At 37.8% G+C, this 18,404-nt stretch overlaps 1 protein-coding gene and 1 long non-coding RNA gene across 2 annotated transcripts; one reads left to right on the top strand and one right to left on the bottom strand.

Moving 5' to 3' along the window:
* Nucleotides 1-12,284: 12,284 nt before the first annotated feature.
* Nucleotides 12,285-14,102, top strand: LOC144665037 (kelch-like protein 40). Its single transcript, XM_078526218.1, has one exon. The coding sequence runs from the start codon at nucleotides 12,285-12,287 to the stop codon at nucleotides 14,100-14,102; it is 1,818 nt and encodes a 605-aa protein (XP_078382344.1).
* A 1,469-nt stretch (nucleotides 14,103-15,571) lies between these two features.
* Nucleotides 15,572-18,404, bottom strand: LOC144666175 (uncharacterized). The gene is made up of 3 exons (XR_013573136.1): nucleotides 18,288-18,404; nucleotides 17,687-17,755; nucleotides 15,572-16,009 (listed from the first exon to the last, which is right to left on the bottom strand). It is a non-coding gene; the product is annotated as an uncharacterized LOC144666175 (long non-coding RNA).

Below are 18,404 nucleotides of genomic sequence, written 5' to 3' on the forward strand. Positions count from 1 at the left end.
CATGCTGGTCAGCGGCTATCATGCTCAAGTTTTCGGTGCTAACATTTCTAAAACAAACAAATGATTTTCGCAGCGGTGCGTAATTTGTTTTCTGCGTAACTTCAGTTGCATTTCCCACTGCACGAGTATCACTAAAAGAATTCATTTTTACATCATGCTCGCTAACATCGCTATGTTTCGTAATAAATGTCGGTTTCATTTCGTTTTCATTATCAGAACACAATTCATCGCAGTCTCCGTCAATCAAAGGATGTACGCGAGGCCTACGGAATAACTTAACAATTTTCTTCTTTAATTTTGAAGACGAAGACTTAAGCGTCTTTGTTTTGTTAGCGAAAAACCGTTTCTTTTGTCTTGAGCAACATTTAACAAATTTATTTTCTACGTGGGAAATTTCTTTAGCAACTGTTATTATTTGTCATTCCTGGTTCCCCAATTTCTGCTATTTCAAAATTCAATTCTTGCACCTCCGGCGTCATAACCGCGTCAGCTAAATTTATTTCATGTTGAACTTTAGAATTAGTTAGCAACATAGAATCTTCTAAAATTTCATTTCCACAAGTTACATCACTGCTTTCCTTAGTTACGTCAGCGCTATATTCACTTTGCCGTGAATTAGTTTTAAAACCATAAGTTTGAGTCTGATTTAGCGCAGTGTTACTAAATTCTCCCTGTGCGCTTCCTGTATAATATTCGTTTTCAGAAATAATTTCCTGCATTTTACGCATATCGTTCCATTGCGTATTTGATTGTGTCCCAACACCATCCATAAATTCAAAATTATCATTAACAAAACATATATTGTCCTCGATCAAACTAACAGTATTCATTTCTACTGTGACAGGCTTGTCGTTTTGTTCCTGAGAATCTGGTATATCAAACCTAACTGTTTTAGTTTTGTTTACAAGAACTGGTTCGCTATTTAAATCGCTACACTCAAAATCTGCTAAAGTTGTCTTTTGACCTGAATTTTCCTCGGCTAATTCTCTTTCTCTTCGCTTGCGGTCTGCCATTTGTTCAGATCTCACTGCAAAATATTCTGGCTCAACTTCAGCTATCGAATTGTTTTCGAGCCTCCCCGGGATAGAAGACTCGCTCGAATTAAACACAGCTTGATTCTCAGGTTTGTTATCACTAGTTAAATCAACATTTCCTTCAGATCTAGTAAATTCTGTCACTGGCACATTAGTAGAAAGAACACGAGTCGAATCTTCGCTAGTTGAAATATTAATTACAGCTAAAACGACCCCTTCTTGTCCCGGTTCAAAAGAAGTCGAATTTAGTTTAAATTTTGTTCACCAGGAGGAACGAAACTGCGTCGTTCATCCCCGGCCCTCGGGTTTGCATCCCGTGTTCGCGCTTGAAAAGGAATTCGCGGGTCCCTATTATCAGCTTGTCGCTTCCTACATGCGAACACAATATGGCCTACTTTTCTACAGTAGTGGCAGATGGGTCGCCCGTCAAAGCTACGGCGGTTTCTATAGTCTTGGCCGTTGGTTTGTTCATTACGAGCTCTGCGTATTTCTTGTCTCACTTGTCGAGATATAATTTCAGCTATCTCCTCTCTATGTAAAGGCTTTTCTTTTTTAAATTCTTGGCCCTGAGATCTACCGCTATTGTATGGCGTATTATAAGCCGCTACAGCGGGCTGTGAATTATTGTCGCTAGTTTGCATTTTGGCTGAAACTTGTAAAATTTCGTCTGTTCTATCTGCCGGCTGAGGGTCTGGCAAAGACTCCTTTAAGCGGGCCTGCGACTCTGCGTGTTCAAAGCTACTAGGCTGTTGTAAAATAACATAATTCTTTATAGCGGGTTTGAGGCCCTGTATAAAATAATTCACAGTTTCTTCGCGCGGTAATTTTATTCTTTGACTTAAGCGGCGAATATCAGCCGCAAAATCGGCCACCGTTTCGGTAGCAAGTTGTTTCCTATTATTTAGTTGTTGTCTCAAAACCCATACATCTGATTCGGTATGAAATTGTTTCACAAGCGCCTTTGAAAGCGTATCGAAGTCCGTTTCGGACAGGAGCGGACGTGAATTAAGCCATAAATTAGCGTCGCCTGTTAACATAAATGGCAACACTTCTGCTTTTCGCTCATCCGAAAACTTATAAAATGCGGCCGCTCGCTCAAACCGTGTTATGAATTCTCTTACATCCTCGTTCGCCGCGCCTGAGAATTTAGGCATAGGAATATTATTCGTGCCCGAAAACGCCGGCTGATCATTTGCCTTTTCAAACGATTTCCTAAGCGCTACAATTTGGTCCTGCATTTGAGATGCAAAATGTTTGTTTTGGTCGACTAAAAGCTTCGAAAGATCATCAAAAGTAACATTAGTCATTTTGTTTGATTTTGCTAAATTATCGCCAGCAGCAAGCGTGATTGAATTAGTTTTATTTTCTATTTCGGGATGTTTCTTTTCCAATTCAAATAACCCTTCAGTGTCGCTATCTGAAAAACCTTTTGTGAAACTGACTTTAGCGGTTTTATTTGTTAATTACTTTTGTCTATCGCTACGCTTTTCACAGTGGCCGTCGCAAGTTTCAGCGATTTCAGATGCCTAAAGCTCGCGCAAAGCTTTCGCTTTTGATCTAGTAAACAGTTTGAAAATGAAAAAAATCAAAATCAATTGAAAATAAACCCACAAGCGCATCAAAAGTAACCCACACAGAAGCTAGTGTTTACCGAAAAACAACCGAAATTCATACGACAAACAGAAAACAAGAAACACGAAACGCAAAAGAAAATTTGTTCGCAGCTTTGTAAAACATCAAGGTAGCGACTTGTAAAATACCCTTCGCCAATCATGCACGAATGCTTTAGGAGCTTTCGGCCTAAAGATCGGCGCTACTTAAACAATTCGGTATTTGAGCGAAAACATTTCTGGCTTGGTTTTCCCTAAAAACAATGAAACTTCTACTCACAGTTCGTTGGCTTGCGGGAAGTACCAATAAAGATCTTGCACGGTTCGTCCACCAAAAATCTGTTGCGAAGCAGATTTGGATACAGCAATGAAGAGAGAGACGGAGCTTCTCGGCAAAACGGTTTTAATAATTCTAGAGTGCTCGTAGAATTACAAGTAAAGACTACTGTGTAATGCGTGCTCTATTTAAGCTAAAAGTCAATAAATTCAATTAAAAGACAAAAGCAAACTTCTTTGTTATGGATAAATGGAGTTACCTCAGCTGTTCAGGACGACAAGAACAAACGAATCGTAAACCTAGTCCGATTCGTTTACTCAAGCAAAAATCTGTATTTTAAGGAATAACTATGTCAAGAACGGCTAAAAAGAGAATAGTAATCGAACAAGAGGAAAGTTATTCCACTGAACTAAGTGTACGCGTAAAGAAAAATAAGTTTCCGTTCGCAAAAGTATCGGAATTCTAAGCTTTTGTCTTCGAGAAGGGAACAAAGGATTCTTAAGGTGTTAGGAGTGAGTCAGAAAACTAGATAATAATGAGTTCTGAGGAAACTCATTATTATGCGAATCTGAACCAAAACGTGCGAGCGTTTTAGACTGAAAAACAAACTAATCATTGCAAGAAATTGCCTCATCGGAAACTATGACAGCTGAGATTACTCTTAGGAAATATTCTTAATCTAGTGAATGGAAGTAACGTAAATACAGCTTAGGAAGTTATTTCCAAGTTTCTAGTTGTTTTCTAGTATTCTAGTTTCTAGTTGTTTTCTAGTATCCCAACAAATATCCCTCGAAATGCTAAAAAGAACCGACACCTAGATAATATTAAAATTTCCATTGCCATTCGTCAAAATCCAGCTATAAAGGGTATCTCTATTGGCAAGGAAGAGACAAAACTATTACAATACGCAGATGACACAACAGCAATGCTCGCCGACACTAGCTCGGCCAAAGTACTATTTCAAGTATTAGACCTTTTTAAGAATATCTCAGGCCTCAAGATCAATAACACAAAAACCGAGGGTATGTGGATTGGTTCATCAAAAGAAAACAAAGCACAACCGTTTGGCATTAAATGGCCTAACCAGCCAATTAAAGCACTGGGGGTGTACTTCACGTACGACCCAAAACTATTAAAAGAAAAGAATTTCATTGAACGTTTGGATAGTATTAAAAAACTTATCCAAATCTGGTCCTCTAGAGGTTTATCTGTGTACGGCAAGGTTACAATCATCAAATCTTTTCGTATTCCAAAATTTGTTTATGTTTGCTCGGTTCTGCCTACACCTAAAGAATTAGTGAAAGAACTGAATCAACTGCTGTTTAAATTTTTATGGAATGGGACGGATAAGGTCACCCGTGTTTCGGCAGTAAATAAATACGAGGAAGGCGGTTTAAAAATGATTGATTTAAATTGCATGATCAAGTCTTTAAGGCTGGCATGGATAAAACGCATATTTAATGACAACAACGGAACATGGAAATCATATCTAAACCACTTGCTGGATCCCATGGGAGGGTTTTTCTTTTTAAATTGCAACTATGATATAAAGGATTACAACATCTTCTCTCAGTTCTACAGTGAAATGCTCTCATGGTGGTCGGAGTTTCGTGATTCCTTTGCCTCTCAACGAGATTGGCAAAATATTATTTGGAATAATAAGGAAATTCGTATTGAAAAAAGACCAGTCTTCTACAAAAAGTATTTTGAGGCGGGCGTGATTCGTATCCAAGACCTACATTTTGATTCAAATATAAACGATGCACTAAGCCACTGGTCAGACAAGATAACCAATATTAGTTATTTGCAATGGGCTGGCCTTCGCCATTCTATACCGCCCTTTTTAAAGAATATTATTTCCTGTCCATCTTTAGCTCCTCCATCCTTCTTTATTGACGATAACAGGCGCGTAGCTGAAGTTTTTGTAAGGGTGTTCGTATTGACAGGAATATTTATTAAGGGGGGTTATTTAATACGAGCGCCGAAGGCGCGAGCCTTTAGGGGATCTGGGGGCATGTCCCCCCAGAATATTTTGAATCTAGAGGCCCGGAAATGCTATTTTCCGCATTGTGTACGTCAATATTTCAAACTCGATGGAGTGTAAAATAATAAACAATTATTCTTTGAAATCGAGGTGAATAGTGGTAGAATATTCACCGAGATTTCAAAGAATAATTGTTTTAGTATATACACACGAAGTGATCTCAACAGCAAGCGATCTCAAAGTTTTCAGAAGGAAACCATTTAAAGTCGATTTAATTGACCTCTCAATTCATGCGGGGAAAACGTACATACAAGCGGCACTAACCGACATGCACGAAACAGTTTACAGAATCTTCAAACATGGCAAATCTAGTTAATCTTCGATAAAATCCTCGTCACAATCTAGCAAAATGGTCCTTTAACACCACTCAAACCTGCAATCTGAATCAAAAACCTGCTTGCAAAACATTTTGACCGTTGAATCAAAGCTTTTGAACTTCTTTTGAATTGAAAATTGAAAGAGCGGTTGACGAAGGATCCACCTGAAAGTTTGGATTATACTGAATGTGTGCAGAACTGTGGTAAAAACTGGATGTTTTCTTGCACAAAGACGTTTTCCTGAATATTCGTGGAGGATCTTGGTTGAATAACACTTGATGTTCCTGCCGATAAATCTGCGGTATTCATTTCTGCCGATGCCAGGCGAAGAGCGACTTGACGGTAAGCAATTGTTTATCGTTTTAGTACTCGAGTTGTGTGGACATTGTGCTGCAAATTGCGAAATATGTAGTCTTCTCTTACTTTGAAAACCATCAGGCCAAATTCCTTAGCCTTTTTTTGTCTTTTCTGGTTCAGCATCTTTTTGTATTCTTAGTATTTGCGATTCAGAAACGCCGGCGAAACGCGAGTTTACGCCGGCCATTTTGTTTCAGTTTGGATCAAGCATTATTCACTCCGTAGGGAGTGAATAATGCTCATTAGCCCGATATAGCGAACCAATCAGATTGCTTGAAACACCAAGATCACTGAGTGTGTATATACTAACAGGTATTTTTAGTCATAACAACAATATTTCCGGCGTTTTGTTAACTTGATACATTCATACATACATACAGGCTTAGTACACTAAACGTTTTACAAAGCTTGATGTGTGCTGCAAAGGTTAAGCCCCCACCCCGGCTCCACCTTCAATGTACTAAAAGAGGCGTCAAATCGTCAATATGCACTAAATACACCATAGTTAGTACTAACTATGAATGCACGTATCACCTGGGTCCCCCGAAATTGTAATCCCCGCATTTTGTTTATTGATACTCCATTTATCAAATCCCGGACGCCTGTTAAGGAAATACTTTTTCAGCAATGGGATTATTTTGACTACATATAATACTAGGGCACTAAGATCCATTCTCCTAACAATTTAATACTTTCCCGATACTTTTAGCGTTTTCGTGCAGGGTAATTTAAAAGCTGCAACTCTCAAAGTTTGTTTTCCATTCCCCCACTATTTGCTAAAAGCTGAAAATCAACAGTTTGTGTTTTCGGTCCTCCATTATTGACCTCCAAAGGGGGTTCGTTCGAACCCCTCGAACCCCCCTCCTACGCGCCTGGATAACATCTTTGACGTCAAAAAAAAGAAATCAAAAGACTATTACTCACTTCTTGTTCGCAAAATAGCACAATTTCCTAATATCATAAACAAACTGCAGAACGATTTTAACTTTTCTATCGATCAGCTGAGACAAATCTTTAGTCTGCCACACTCTGTTGTACTTGAATCTTATGTAAAAGGATTTCAATTCAAAGTGCTCAACTCTATTCTATACACTAATTCAAAATTACACAAAATAGGCTTTAAAACAGACGACCTATGTTCATTTTGCAAGGCAGAACCGGAAACCTTGTACCACCTTCTTTATCAATGCTCCTTTGTTAAACGGTTCTGGAGTGAGTTTCAAGGTTACTGGCACCAAATCTCAAATCAGCAGGTTCATCTTTCCCTCCAAGATATTTTATTTGGAATATTATCCAAACCATGCCCTTTACTCAACTTACTGAACTATTTTATAATCATTGGTAAACTACTTATATGGGACTGCAGAAGATGCCAAATTCAACCCACAATTCAAGGATTTCGTACTAAAATTGCCATTAAATATGAAACGGAAAGTAAGATCAAAAAGAAAGATTATTTAAAAAAAAATGGGTACTAATCCCAAATTAATTTATGTCATTTCCTTTTTTGTTAGTCATGTAGATGGCATCATTATTATTTGAACTATTTGAACAGCATGACAACTGTAACTGTCTTTTTTTTTCCTCTTTCTTCTTTTTTAGATATTGAATAATAAATTTTGTGAGCAATGTAATCGCGTTTGTATCTTTCATGGTAATAATCTATAAGTAAATAATTTCGGTTCTGTTAGTTAATATATAAGTGTGTTCGTCATCATCGTATTTTGTAGAGTTGTTATTGTAAGCTAACTATATATTTATCAATGATCGTAAGTTATTTGTAGGTAATTTATTCTTCTGTAAGTAACTTTAATGTAAGCAGCGTATATCATTGTAACTTATTTTTTTTGTTAGTAATTATTCTAGTCTTGTAGTATTGTCAGTACGTTAACGGTTATAATGGACTATGTTGACGCGCTTCATGTGAATTGTCGATACTGTTAGTTATTTTAGTATTTTTTGCAATTGTTGTGTCATATGCTGAATAAAATTAAAAAAAAAAAAAAAAAAAAAAAAAATTTCCCCGTAAAATATGAAAAGAGTCACCAAAAAAAAAAAAACTTTTATCAAAATCTTCCCATAAAACCTTTAAAATTTTCCAAAATATTGCCCAACACATGTCAAGTTGTTCTATGATAGTTCTTAAAAGATGCTAATGTTCCTGCAGTACAAAATAACCTCGCGTAACCATGCAAAAACGCTTTAATAGTGCCTTGCCTAACGGTTAGAGCTACTTAGTTGAAATGTTGTAAGGTTCTCGTTCTTGGCTTCACTCTCCTAATAAACCATGATCATTTGTACTCACTATTCTCCTGAGTTTTTGTCCGTTGGAGAAGCTTGAGGTACCAGGATACTTAACCCGTCGATTACTCCAACCAGATCTGTAGCAGGACAGATTATGAAGAATGACAAAGCCAAAGGTCTTCGGTACTGTACGTTTAAGGTATCAGTGTACCCCAAATGACCATCATGCGTTGGAGCTGCCTTACCGTCTGGTAATTAACGCAAACCCCAGCAAAGTATATATTTTTAGCTTAGGAAGTGTAGATTACGGAGATATATTTATTTTAAGTAAAAATATTAATGTTATCCAAAAAGAGCGTGTTATTTCCAAAAGTACCGAGGCTCATAAATCGGGTTCGTTTCCGCACAAATTTGAGTGGGAAAAAGCGATTAGCATCGCTATGTGTTCTTCACACATTTCTCTAAGAAGCTGTGTCAGGGAATATTGATTACTTGTCTGGTTTGTTTTTGACACGCAGTTAAACTTTAAGAGTGTAAGGAACAACTATTCTCTGCGTTAAAACAGCCATAACTTTTGAAAGAGGAAAAAAGTTAAAATTCGGCGACACAGTTTTGTTGCTCAATTATCGGGCACCATCTTGCCAAATTTCAGCGAAAATTGTTGAAACCCCATTGAAAACGAACTTAAAATGTGCGCCCTCTCTTCGAAAATTTGTTTACGAGATACGAAGGAAAATTTATTTTGGGGCGTACTTCCGCTTTAATGAGATTAATTACACAAGACGGGTGAAAATGATCACGCGTTGAGCGATAGAATGAAGGTTCATTTTACTTTAACAATAGAACTTGCTCAAAGCGGTGTCAAATGTTGCTTCTGGTCGGATTCTGGTCGGAAACAGTATATTGCATAATTTTATTTCTACCGCGCTCGCTTTATAACAATTTTCGTCTCAGTGCAACAGTTTTAGAAATGTTACCGCTTCAAGCGGCGAAAAATAATTATTTTTTATTTATTTTATAGTTCTTGATATTCACCTCTGAAAATTAGACTAAGGGCCTGATTACATGGCCTGATTACATTTTGTTGCGATTACATGGTGAATTTCAGCCCGGGTTGAACACTTTTAAAACTGAAAATTTATCGCTGCAGCCATTTTCTTCCGTTGAAAACCATCACTGCGCATCTCTAAGCTCACTTTGAATGCGATTACATAAGGTTTTTCAGCCCATTTGCCTGGGCTGAGATTTCTGAGATTTTTTTCCGGCAAACCGGGCTGAAATTTATTGAATAAAGATTGTAATTTTGGATTTTGCTTTGATCATATAGACCATAATAAGCAACGTCAGCATTTTATTTGCAATTATGATGTTACAGTTGAATCCTGATAACTCGAACCTTTAAGGGAAATCGAAAAAGGTTCGAGATATCGGGAGTTCGAGTTATCGAAGGTAAAATTAGTAAGAAAATGGCCTGAAGGGGAATTATAAAAGGTTCGAGTTATTGAGGGTTCGAGTTATCGGGATTCAACTGTATCAGTTGAGAACACATTTACGTGAGAGCCTAAATTTTTTATGCAGAATTTGATCTACATATATTGGTCTAAAAAACGGTGTCTCAGATTCTTCTTTTTGCTCCATTAATTTTTTAGAAATTTTAAAACTTTAAAATGGCGCTTTAGGGACGGACCATTATTTTTTTGGAGGGGGGAATGAAAAATATTGAAAAAAATTGTTTGCAGGGCCTGGAAAGACAAAATAAATTGTTTGCAAAAACGATATGTATAATAAAAAGTAGTAAGAATTTCGAAAAAAAATGTTTGCAGAGGTGCATAAACTAAAAAAAAAGTTTTTCATCCCCCCCTCCCAAGAAAATAATGGTCCGTCCCTTAGGGCTTCTTTAGGATTAAAAATTTCCCCTAGTCTTGCAGAAAATGTTTTAATTAAAGTATTGAAATTAGTATTAGTGTAGTTTTTTCGTTTTTAGCAGTGTCACCTAATCAGTATGGTGTATTATTCCCAGGTTTTGACACTTTAATAAAGTTCTCACTCACTCACAACGAAAACAACTTTCTAGCGCTTTAAATAATTATTTAAGCTTAATGAATCCAACGGACATTCCATTTCTTTCCTTGTATTTAACTAATATGAGATTACAACAGAAGTTCCCATCTCGTATAATAAACGGCATGCAGTGCATGCAGAAGCGATAACGTTTCACAAAGGGTCTAACATAATTTTGAGGAAATTTGTCAAAAACTCAACGTAAATAAAAGTAGCTGACACCTTGTGCGCGATAAAAACTGTTATCCAATTGCACTGTTTTTTTTTTTAAATCTAAGAAGCAATGTTGGTGATTGTCTAAATAGCATAGCTAGGATCTGATGGAATTCAAATAAATACAGTAGTTATTAATTCGAAGGCCAAGGATACAAAGTTAATAATACATTTTCTTCGTAGACACAGTAGATTGCGTTATATTGTAGTGTGTGACATCCGATAAACGACATACGCGCCATACGCGGGAGTAAGCTTTTCAGCTGCGAGAAAAGTCAAACGGTCTCTTGTTTCTGCTTGTTTACAACGGCCCTGTTACAAGAATTAGAAATTTCTGTCTACCAAATCTAATATATACCACATTATAAAATTAGTCTCTTTCGTTTATACATTGTAGTGTTCCATTCTGACTGCACGGGAGTATTTTGCTTTTGTATTCTACGCGGCAATTTCTTGTTAAGTTAAACTTGATTTCTGTTCGATCACCCTAACAGAGTAAAAGAGCCCCAGGCGCGTAGGAGGGGGGTTCGAGGGGTTCTAACGAACCCCCTTTGGAGGTCACTGAATGGAGGACTGAAAACACAAACTGTTGATTTTCAGCTTTTAGCAAATAGTGGGGGAATGGAAAACAAACTTTGAGTGTTGCAGCTTTTAAATTACCCTGCAAGAAAACGCTAAAAGTATCGGAAAAATATTAAATTTTTAGGAGAATGGATCCTGGTGACCTAGTATTATATGCAGTCAAAATAATCCCATTGTTGAAAAGATATTTCCTTAGCAGGCGTTCGGGATTTGATAAAATTAATGGAGTATTAATAGACGAAATGCGGGGATTACAATTTCGGGGGACCCAGGTGATACGTGTATTTAGTTCATATTGACGCTTTGACGCCGCTTTTAGTACATTGACGGTGGAGCCGGGGGGTGGGGGCTTAACCTTTCACCCTGAAATGCCTTTGCAGCACACGTCAAGCTTTTTAAAAACGTTTAGCGCCGGAAATATTGTTGTTAAGACTTAAAAAACCTGTTATTTTACAGTTCATCGATTTTAAATATTGACGTGCACAATGCTAAAAAAACATCATCGGGCCTCTAGATTTCAAAATATTCTGGCGGGGACATGCCCCCACACCCCCCTAGAAGCTCGCGCCTTCGGCGCTCGTATTAAATAACCTCCCTTAATAAATATTCCTGTCAATACGAACACCCTTCCAAAAACTTCAGCTACGCGCCTGAGCCCATCGTGCGATGACAAAAAGCAATTTCCTGACGTCATCGCTTAAAAATCGCGGAGCTTTCGGTTCCTTATTGCAATTATCTTTTCGACCTCTTGCTTAACTTTGACCTTGTGCAGGAACAATCTCAACTTTGGAGAGGTCTTATTTTTTCTACACTCCCAAATAGTTATCTTACCAAGAATTACCAGACAATTTAATAAATCTTTCCTCTTAAGGAAGCCAATTATAATGTCTTTTAAAGACATTATAATTGGCCACTAATATCACACCACCAGACTGCGAATCTATTCCAGAAGACCCGCACAAAGGATTAGTGAAAGAAGAGGTGGTACAAATCTTCCGTATTGGTTACACAAAATGAACACTTGTCCGAATCGCTTAAACCTATTTTAAATAATTTGTCATTCGTAAACAAAATGAAATTCGACTAAGAAACTTGACAACGATGTTTTGCATATTTTTCTGTACATTATCAACCCGAAGAAATACTGTACATTTAAACTTTTAGTGTCCTCTGTGTTAGAGCTAGAACTATATATGGGCTGGAAATGCACTTGATGTTTTGTTACAATGAGTTTTGGATTTATCTTTATATATATTCACATTTTGAAAGCATTTTGCTATATAGAGTCAATAAAATCATGTTTACTGCCATTCCTATCCAATTTACATTGAACCTCTATTAAGCGGCCACTTTTGTTGTATATGTGGTTCAAAGTGAGAACTTGGGCTGCCTGTGCTACACCGTGCTTACTTTCACGTAGCAGCATCGAAACGTTCTTTGTAAACGGCTGTCAACAGACTCAACAAGCTAATTAGTAATATTCTTTAGTCTTACCACTCAACTACAAAGTTTTCATTAGATTTTCATTTAGTGGTGAATTCAGCGATGGATGTTACGAGGATGAAACAAGACATATTCATGCCACAAGAAACGCAAGACAATCCTTTCGACATTACCTTGGTGGTCGAAGATGGCACAGAATTCAAAGCTCACAGAAAAGTTCTTTCAGAGGCAAGTTCTTTCTTTGAGAAGTTGCTAAACAGTGACATGATGGAGTCAAAGAAAGGAGTGGTTCGATTGGAGATGCTAACGGGGGCTGGTTTACGAGCTGTGTTAGAGTTCATTTACACCGGTGACGTTCAGATATTGACTGAAGATGATGCTCGGGACCTGATCGAGATGGCTGACTATTTGTTTATTCTGCCATTAAAAACTCTGGCTGGGAGAGTTTTAGCACAGGCGTTGAATACTTCAAACTGTATTCCAACAAACCATTTTGCAAAAAGATACCAATGCGAAGAGCTTGTTTCTGACGCCAAGAAATTCATCTATGCAAATTTCACCAACGAAGCGAAAGCGGAAGAGTTTTTGAACATGTCGAACGAGGAAGTTTACCAGTGGATTTCAAGTGACGAAATAAATGTCAGCGCAGAGGAGAATGTGTTTAAGATAATTCTTACTTGGATTAATCACAGCAAAAGCGAGCGAGAGAAGTATTTCGCCGATTTATTTCGTCAGGTTCGGCTAATTTATGTATCGCGTGACTATCTGCTCAATGATATCATGACAAATGATCTTGTGAACGATAATGCGTGCTGTCTAAATCTTGTGAAGGACGCTATGAAGGCAGTTGACTCAAAAAATTCTGAAAATGTCTCGTTTCCGCCTCCCAGAAAGTCACTTGAGACTCCTGTTATAGTAGTAAGTATACCGGAAGAAGACCCCTACGAGGACCGTTTTGAAACAAGGCAGCTCCTGTGTTATGTTCCCCGTACAAATACGTGGTACAAGTTGCGTGACACTTCACCGTGGGCAGACAAAATGGTGTCTTGTCACGGTAAGTTGTTTACCTTCTACTCGAGAAGAGAGCGTGACTATAAACTATCACGCTATGATTCATTCTTTGCTCGATGGACGCACATACCGTACAAAGGAAAAAGAGATTTACAGCAAATTTTTGTCAGCGATAACAATGCTGATGGAATTTACGCCCTGGAATCAGAAAATGAAATATCTTGCCCTGATTGCGTCTGTTTGTATTCAAGCGATGGGCGAGTGTTAGAAGAGTTTTTCTATTGCGGGAAACAACATCTTACCTATATCACAAGGTACAAACCAGAACTGAACTCCTGGGAAAAAATAGCAACATTTGATTTGGGTTTACCAAGGGCAGGTATTTGCATTGTCGCAAAAGACAATTTTATTTATTTCATGGGTGGCCAGATCTGGGGAACGAAGAAGGTGTTAGCCGATTTTTACAGGTATGATCTCAACCAAAGAAAATGGGACAAACTGGCTGATCTTCAAGAAGCAAGACGGGAAGCTTTGGGAGCCGCCGTGCACAGAAACATTTTCATTGCTGGTGGATGGTCAGAGACCTACAAACTTAAAACTTGTGAAGTGTACAACGACATAACAAATGAATGGCAATCAATAGCAAGATCAAGCATAGTTTGTAGATCATTTTATGGCAACATTATGTGTGTCAATGACAAAGTGTATGCGGTGAAAGATTGCTGGGACTGTGCCAGGGAACAAAGAGGAGAAATTGAATGCTATGACCCTGACAAGAATGAATGGCATGTCATAACTGAAATACCTGTTTCAAATGTCCTACGTGAAAGGACAGTATTTGGAGTAAGTTCCTGTTCAATGAGAGTTTTTAAAGGAGGAAACTTTCAGTGGACACAGGTCACCACGTGACAAAAATGTCTCAGCTGATATTAAAAGAAAGTAGTTTCCTGGTATGGCCTTGTATTTTTCCCGGTGGTGGGGGGGGGGGGACTCCTATATCAAAGGGACCGGGATGCTCATCGTCTCCCGTAGGGGTATAAATTTTGGACTTTAGGTCTCGCCAAAATGGCAACATTTATAGCCGTCAGGGTCTCATAATTTTATAAACAATAATTTATAGCAATAAACGAATGTAAATTCTCTTTTCAGAATTTTGGTATCTCTTAAGGGTCTAAAATACCTTGAGCCATGCCCAGATTGGTCTCTTTTAAGCCTGGTTTTCACTAGTGACGCAAGCACAAGTCCAATCACGCAAAAAGGACAAATTTTGACCCTTGTGCTTGTGCTTGCTGCAAGCAAAAACACAAGCATCAAAATGCAATGCTCTTGTGCTTTTGCTTGCATCAAAGCTGTTTTCACGATGAAATAAGACCTGTTATCCTTGCACTTGTGCTTGCGTCACTAGTGAAAACCAGGCTTTAGGGGTTCTTTTCAAAATTTCCAATGAGCATCCGCGTCCCTTTAATATGGGAGTCCCCCCTCCTGGGATTTTTTTTACATTTATTAGATTAGTTTTGTTTCATTATTCCATTCCCCTCATTTTTAATAGATTTTATGTACCGGTAACTTAAGATATGTATTTTTTATCTTGAGAAGAATAAAGATTGTTAGATCAGATTATGCATGCTATATGGCTCAATATTTAATCGCTCAATTGTCATTAAATTAAGTATAGACCTCAAAAGCTTCGTTTGTTTGTTGTCAGACAACATGATGTTACCCTTGAGAATATTATCTCTTTCAACTTCAAACAAATTCCTGTGGAAATGAATGAATAATTTCCAGATAACAAAAGAACAATAATTCTCTGGAGAACATCACATGATCTGAAATGGGCAATTTACATGCGTAGCTAAAGAGGTCTATTGGCTAAATCGGCACTTTAAAATAATATCAAGGTTTGCAAATATCAATGTCCACAAAAGTGATGCATTTTTTAAGGACATTTGGTACACATTAATTACGTAAAAATGTGTACATATCAAGCAAAATATAGTCTTGTATGCTATATTCAATAATAAACTGTGTTGGAAAAGTCAAATAAACAAACAAAAGAGACTATGCACACATTGTCTTTTGTTGCTAAAACTGAGCTTGTGTGAAGTACACAGCGTTGACGGTAAATGAGGAGACATTTTCTCCCTGTTTGGCTGGCGGATGGGATTTGATAGACAGTGCCTGTAACATAAAATCCCCCACTTTATTTATATTCTCCACCCCTGCCCCCCTCATGATCCTTAATTTTTTGAGATTACCCCCAATTCAGGTGTCCAGGGCTAGCATACAAACAATTTGGTCTGCCCTCCTCTCCGCTCCCCTCTCCTGGCTCCAACAATAGCTGCATGTGCAATTAAAAAATCAACACTCAACTCAACTAATTGGCATGCATAACTTTATTAATTTACACCACTGTTTCACATCCACTACGCATGCTTTACAGGACAGACATTAGTTTTAAATCAATCCACATCCGGGTTCACCCTAACACCTTTAATTATGATGTACATTTCTAGATTAACAACACTGTTCTATCCGTATGTTCTGATAAAATAAATATATAAAATAGTCGATTTGCAGTTTGTGTACGAATAATTTAGTTCACCTAAAATGGCCTCTTTGATTTTACAGTTGATTAGACAAGTTTGATTCATGCACGCTTGACAAAAATGTAGGTAACACAGGACCAGCATATACGTCGATAAAAAACTCTTAATAAATCTCACGATTATCAATGTACAATAAATTAAAAACACCGCCAGTAAAACTCCAATGGCATGTCCACATCTCCTTGATAAAGGTTTTCTATACAATAAAACCTGAAACACCAGAAAGTAAAAGTTAGGGAAGTTACACGTTAAGCCTGAGCAGCATTTCTACAACTTAAGTTTTCCAATGACCCCCACCCCCCCCCCCCGAAAAAAAACACTTCCACACTGTCAAAAAATAAATTTCATTGCTTCTCTAGCCTGTGTACAGTCATCCCGCTCCACTAAAAAAACTGCTCATTAATTACATTTAGCACAACCCAGAAGCCAACTTATTAACAAAATGTGCAATCCAATTGGCTACACAGGTGCCACAAAAAGGCTCTCGGAGCACACGCTCAGTTTTCGCTGAATTTAATCATTCAAAATCTTTGATTAATCAATTCAAGCGATATTCTTGTCAAACAGATCAGCTACTGGGTTATGCTAAAAAAAAATTAGACAACTCACTCTTGATTTCTATTGGCTTATGAAAGTTGGCTTGGTGCTTTGCTCCTCGCTAACTATTTAAACAATAGAGTGGTTCTGTCGAGGAACTATCAGCTGATAGTTGCCCAGCGGAAATTCGATGTTCTTAAAACAAATATTAGCCCGAGGAGCGAATCTTCGAGGGCTAATATGCTAGTTTTAAGAACATCAAATTTCCAAGTGGCAACTATCAGACCGATAGTTCTGAGGCAGAAACACTCTATCATTTTTATTGTTCATCACTAAATTTTCTTCCGTGCACATTCAAAAATGAGCATCATGAATTAATTTTTACTTTTCAAGATAAAAAACTCAATTGAAAGCTGAAATTTAACAAACAAAACAAAACCAGACAAGAAACCCACTAAATGCAGTGAATTTGCTTGTGTTTTTTTGTCTGTAGGCATGCTTGTTTACAAAAACTTTCACGGGCGGGCACTATCCATCTGGACATTTTTCTCGGGCGGGCACTATTTTAACAATAGAGTGTTTCCATCGAGGAAATATCGGCTGATAGTTGCCCTGCGGAAATTTGATGTTCTTAAAACAAATATTAGCCCGAGAAGCATAGCTTCGAGGGCTAATATGCTAGTTTTAAGAACATCAAGTTTCCAAGGAACTATCAGACCGATAGTTCCGAGACAGAAACACTCTATTGTCTTTATTGTTCACCACTAAATTTTCTTCTGCGCGCCCATACAAAAACGAGCGTCTTTTTACTTTTCAGGATAAAAAACTAAATTGAAAGCCGAAATTTAACAAGCGAAACGAAACCAGACAAAAAACCCACTGAATGCAGTGAATTTGGTTGGGTTTTTTGTCTACATGCATGCTTGTTTACAAAAAAAAATTTACAGGCAGGCACTATCGATCCGGGCATTTTTTTCTCAGGCGGGCACTATGGGCTGATAGTGCCCTCCGGCGGACGAACACTATCGCGTCACGTGATCAATTAATTTTAAACCAATCAGAATCAGAGAAAATTTAGTGGTGAACTATAAGGGCTGATAGTGCCCTCCACGGATGAACACTATCAGGTCACGTGATCAATTTTAACCAATCAGAATCAAAGAAAATTTAGTGGTGAACTATAACAACCGATAAAAACCTCCAGCTTGCCATCTAATTGGTGGCCAAACAAAATTTATCCATGGTTTGTTCAGTTTTAGGTAGACAAAACTCAATGGGCATCTGTCAGTCCGTCAGACCAACTTAAGTGTGCAATAATTCATGGCTCAACAATCATTTGATCACGCTTACCTTTTCTCTAAAATACTTCAGGAAAACTGGCCGCATCATAAATCGATTCCCAAAGATTTGTAGTAAGCCCTACAAAAAACATTATTGTTACCATGGCAACTTAATTAATCGGTGCCACAATGTTGGGCAGCTTCACCTCTCTTCCCTCAATATTGAAACAAGTCAGTGCTAAAAGTCATTGGTTTCTCACAAAATAACAAGTAATTTTGTTTAAGGTAACACTGAGGGATAGAAGAGGGAAGAAGAAAAAAGAAATCAACATCTAAAATTGAAGTTTTGCTTGTGTGTCGTGTGAATAGATGAAAAGTGAGTCAGTCCCCAAAAATGTAGCCTGCAAACCTAGACGTGTTTCTGGCTGTCGTTTCTCTCTGCTGCTTACTGCTTACAGAGAAAAACGACAGCCGGAAATACATCTGCGTTCGCAGTTTACCAAAAATGCAAATTGCCCACGGTAAAAAGTTTCTGTCAAAGTGTGCTTCAGAATAGTGGATCATTCAAGTAAATTTTAAATACTTCCTACTTTGGTAGGGAGTCAGTTTTTTTTAGTTAGTTTTGGGATGAACACTGTATGTGCTTCTAAAAAGATTTAACCATTACTTACGCCCTATCAGCCTCCCGAATGGCATCACTCAGTGCTCTTCTCTCTTCTCGTAGGGACTCCCTGTACAACAACGGACATAAAAAATTAGAAGAACAAAGGGGGGTATGGTGTGGTAAG

This window comes from Oculina patagonica, chromosome 9, assembly GCF_052425735.1.
Source record: "Oculina patagonica isolate OP01 chromosome 9, crgOcupat, whole genome shotgun sequence".
Classification (NCBI taxonomy): domain Eukaryota; kingdom Metazoa; phylum Cnidaria; class Anthozoa; order Scleractinia; family Oculinidae; genus Oculina; species Oculina patagonica.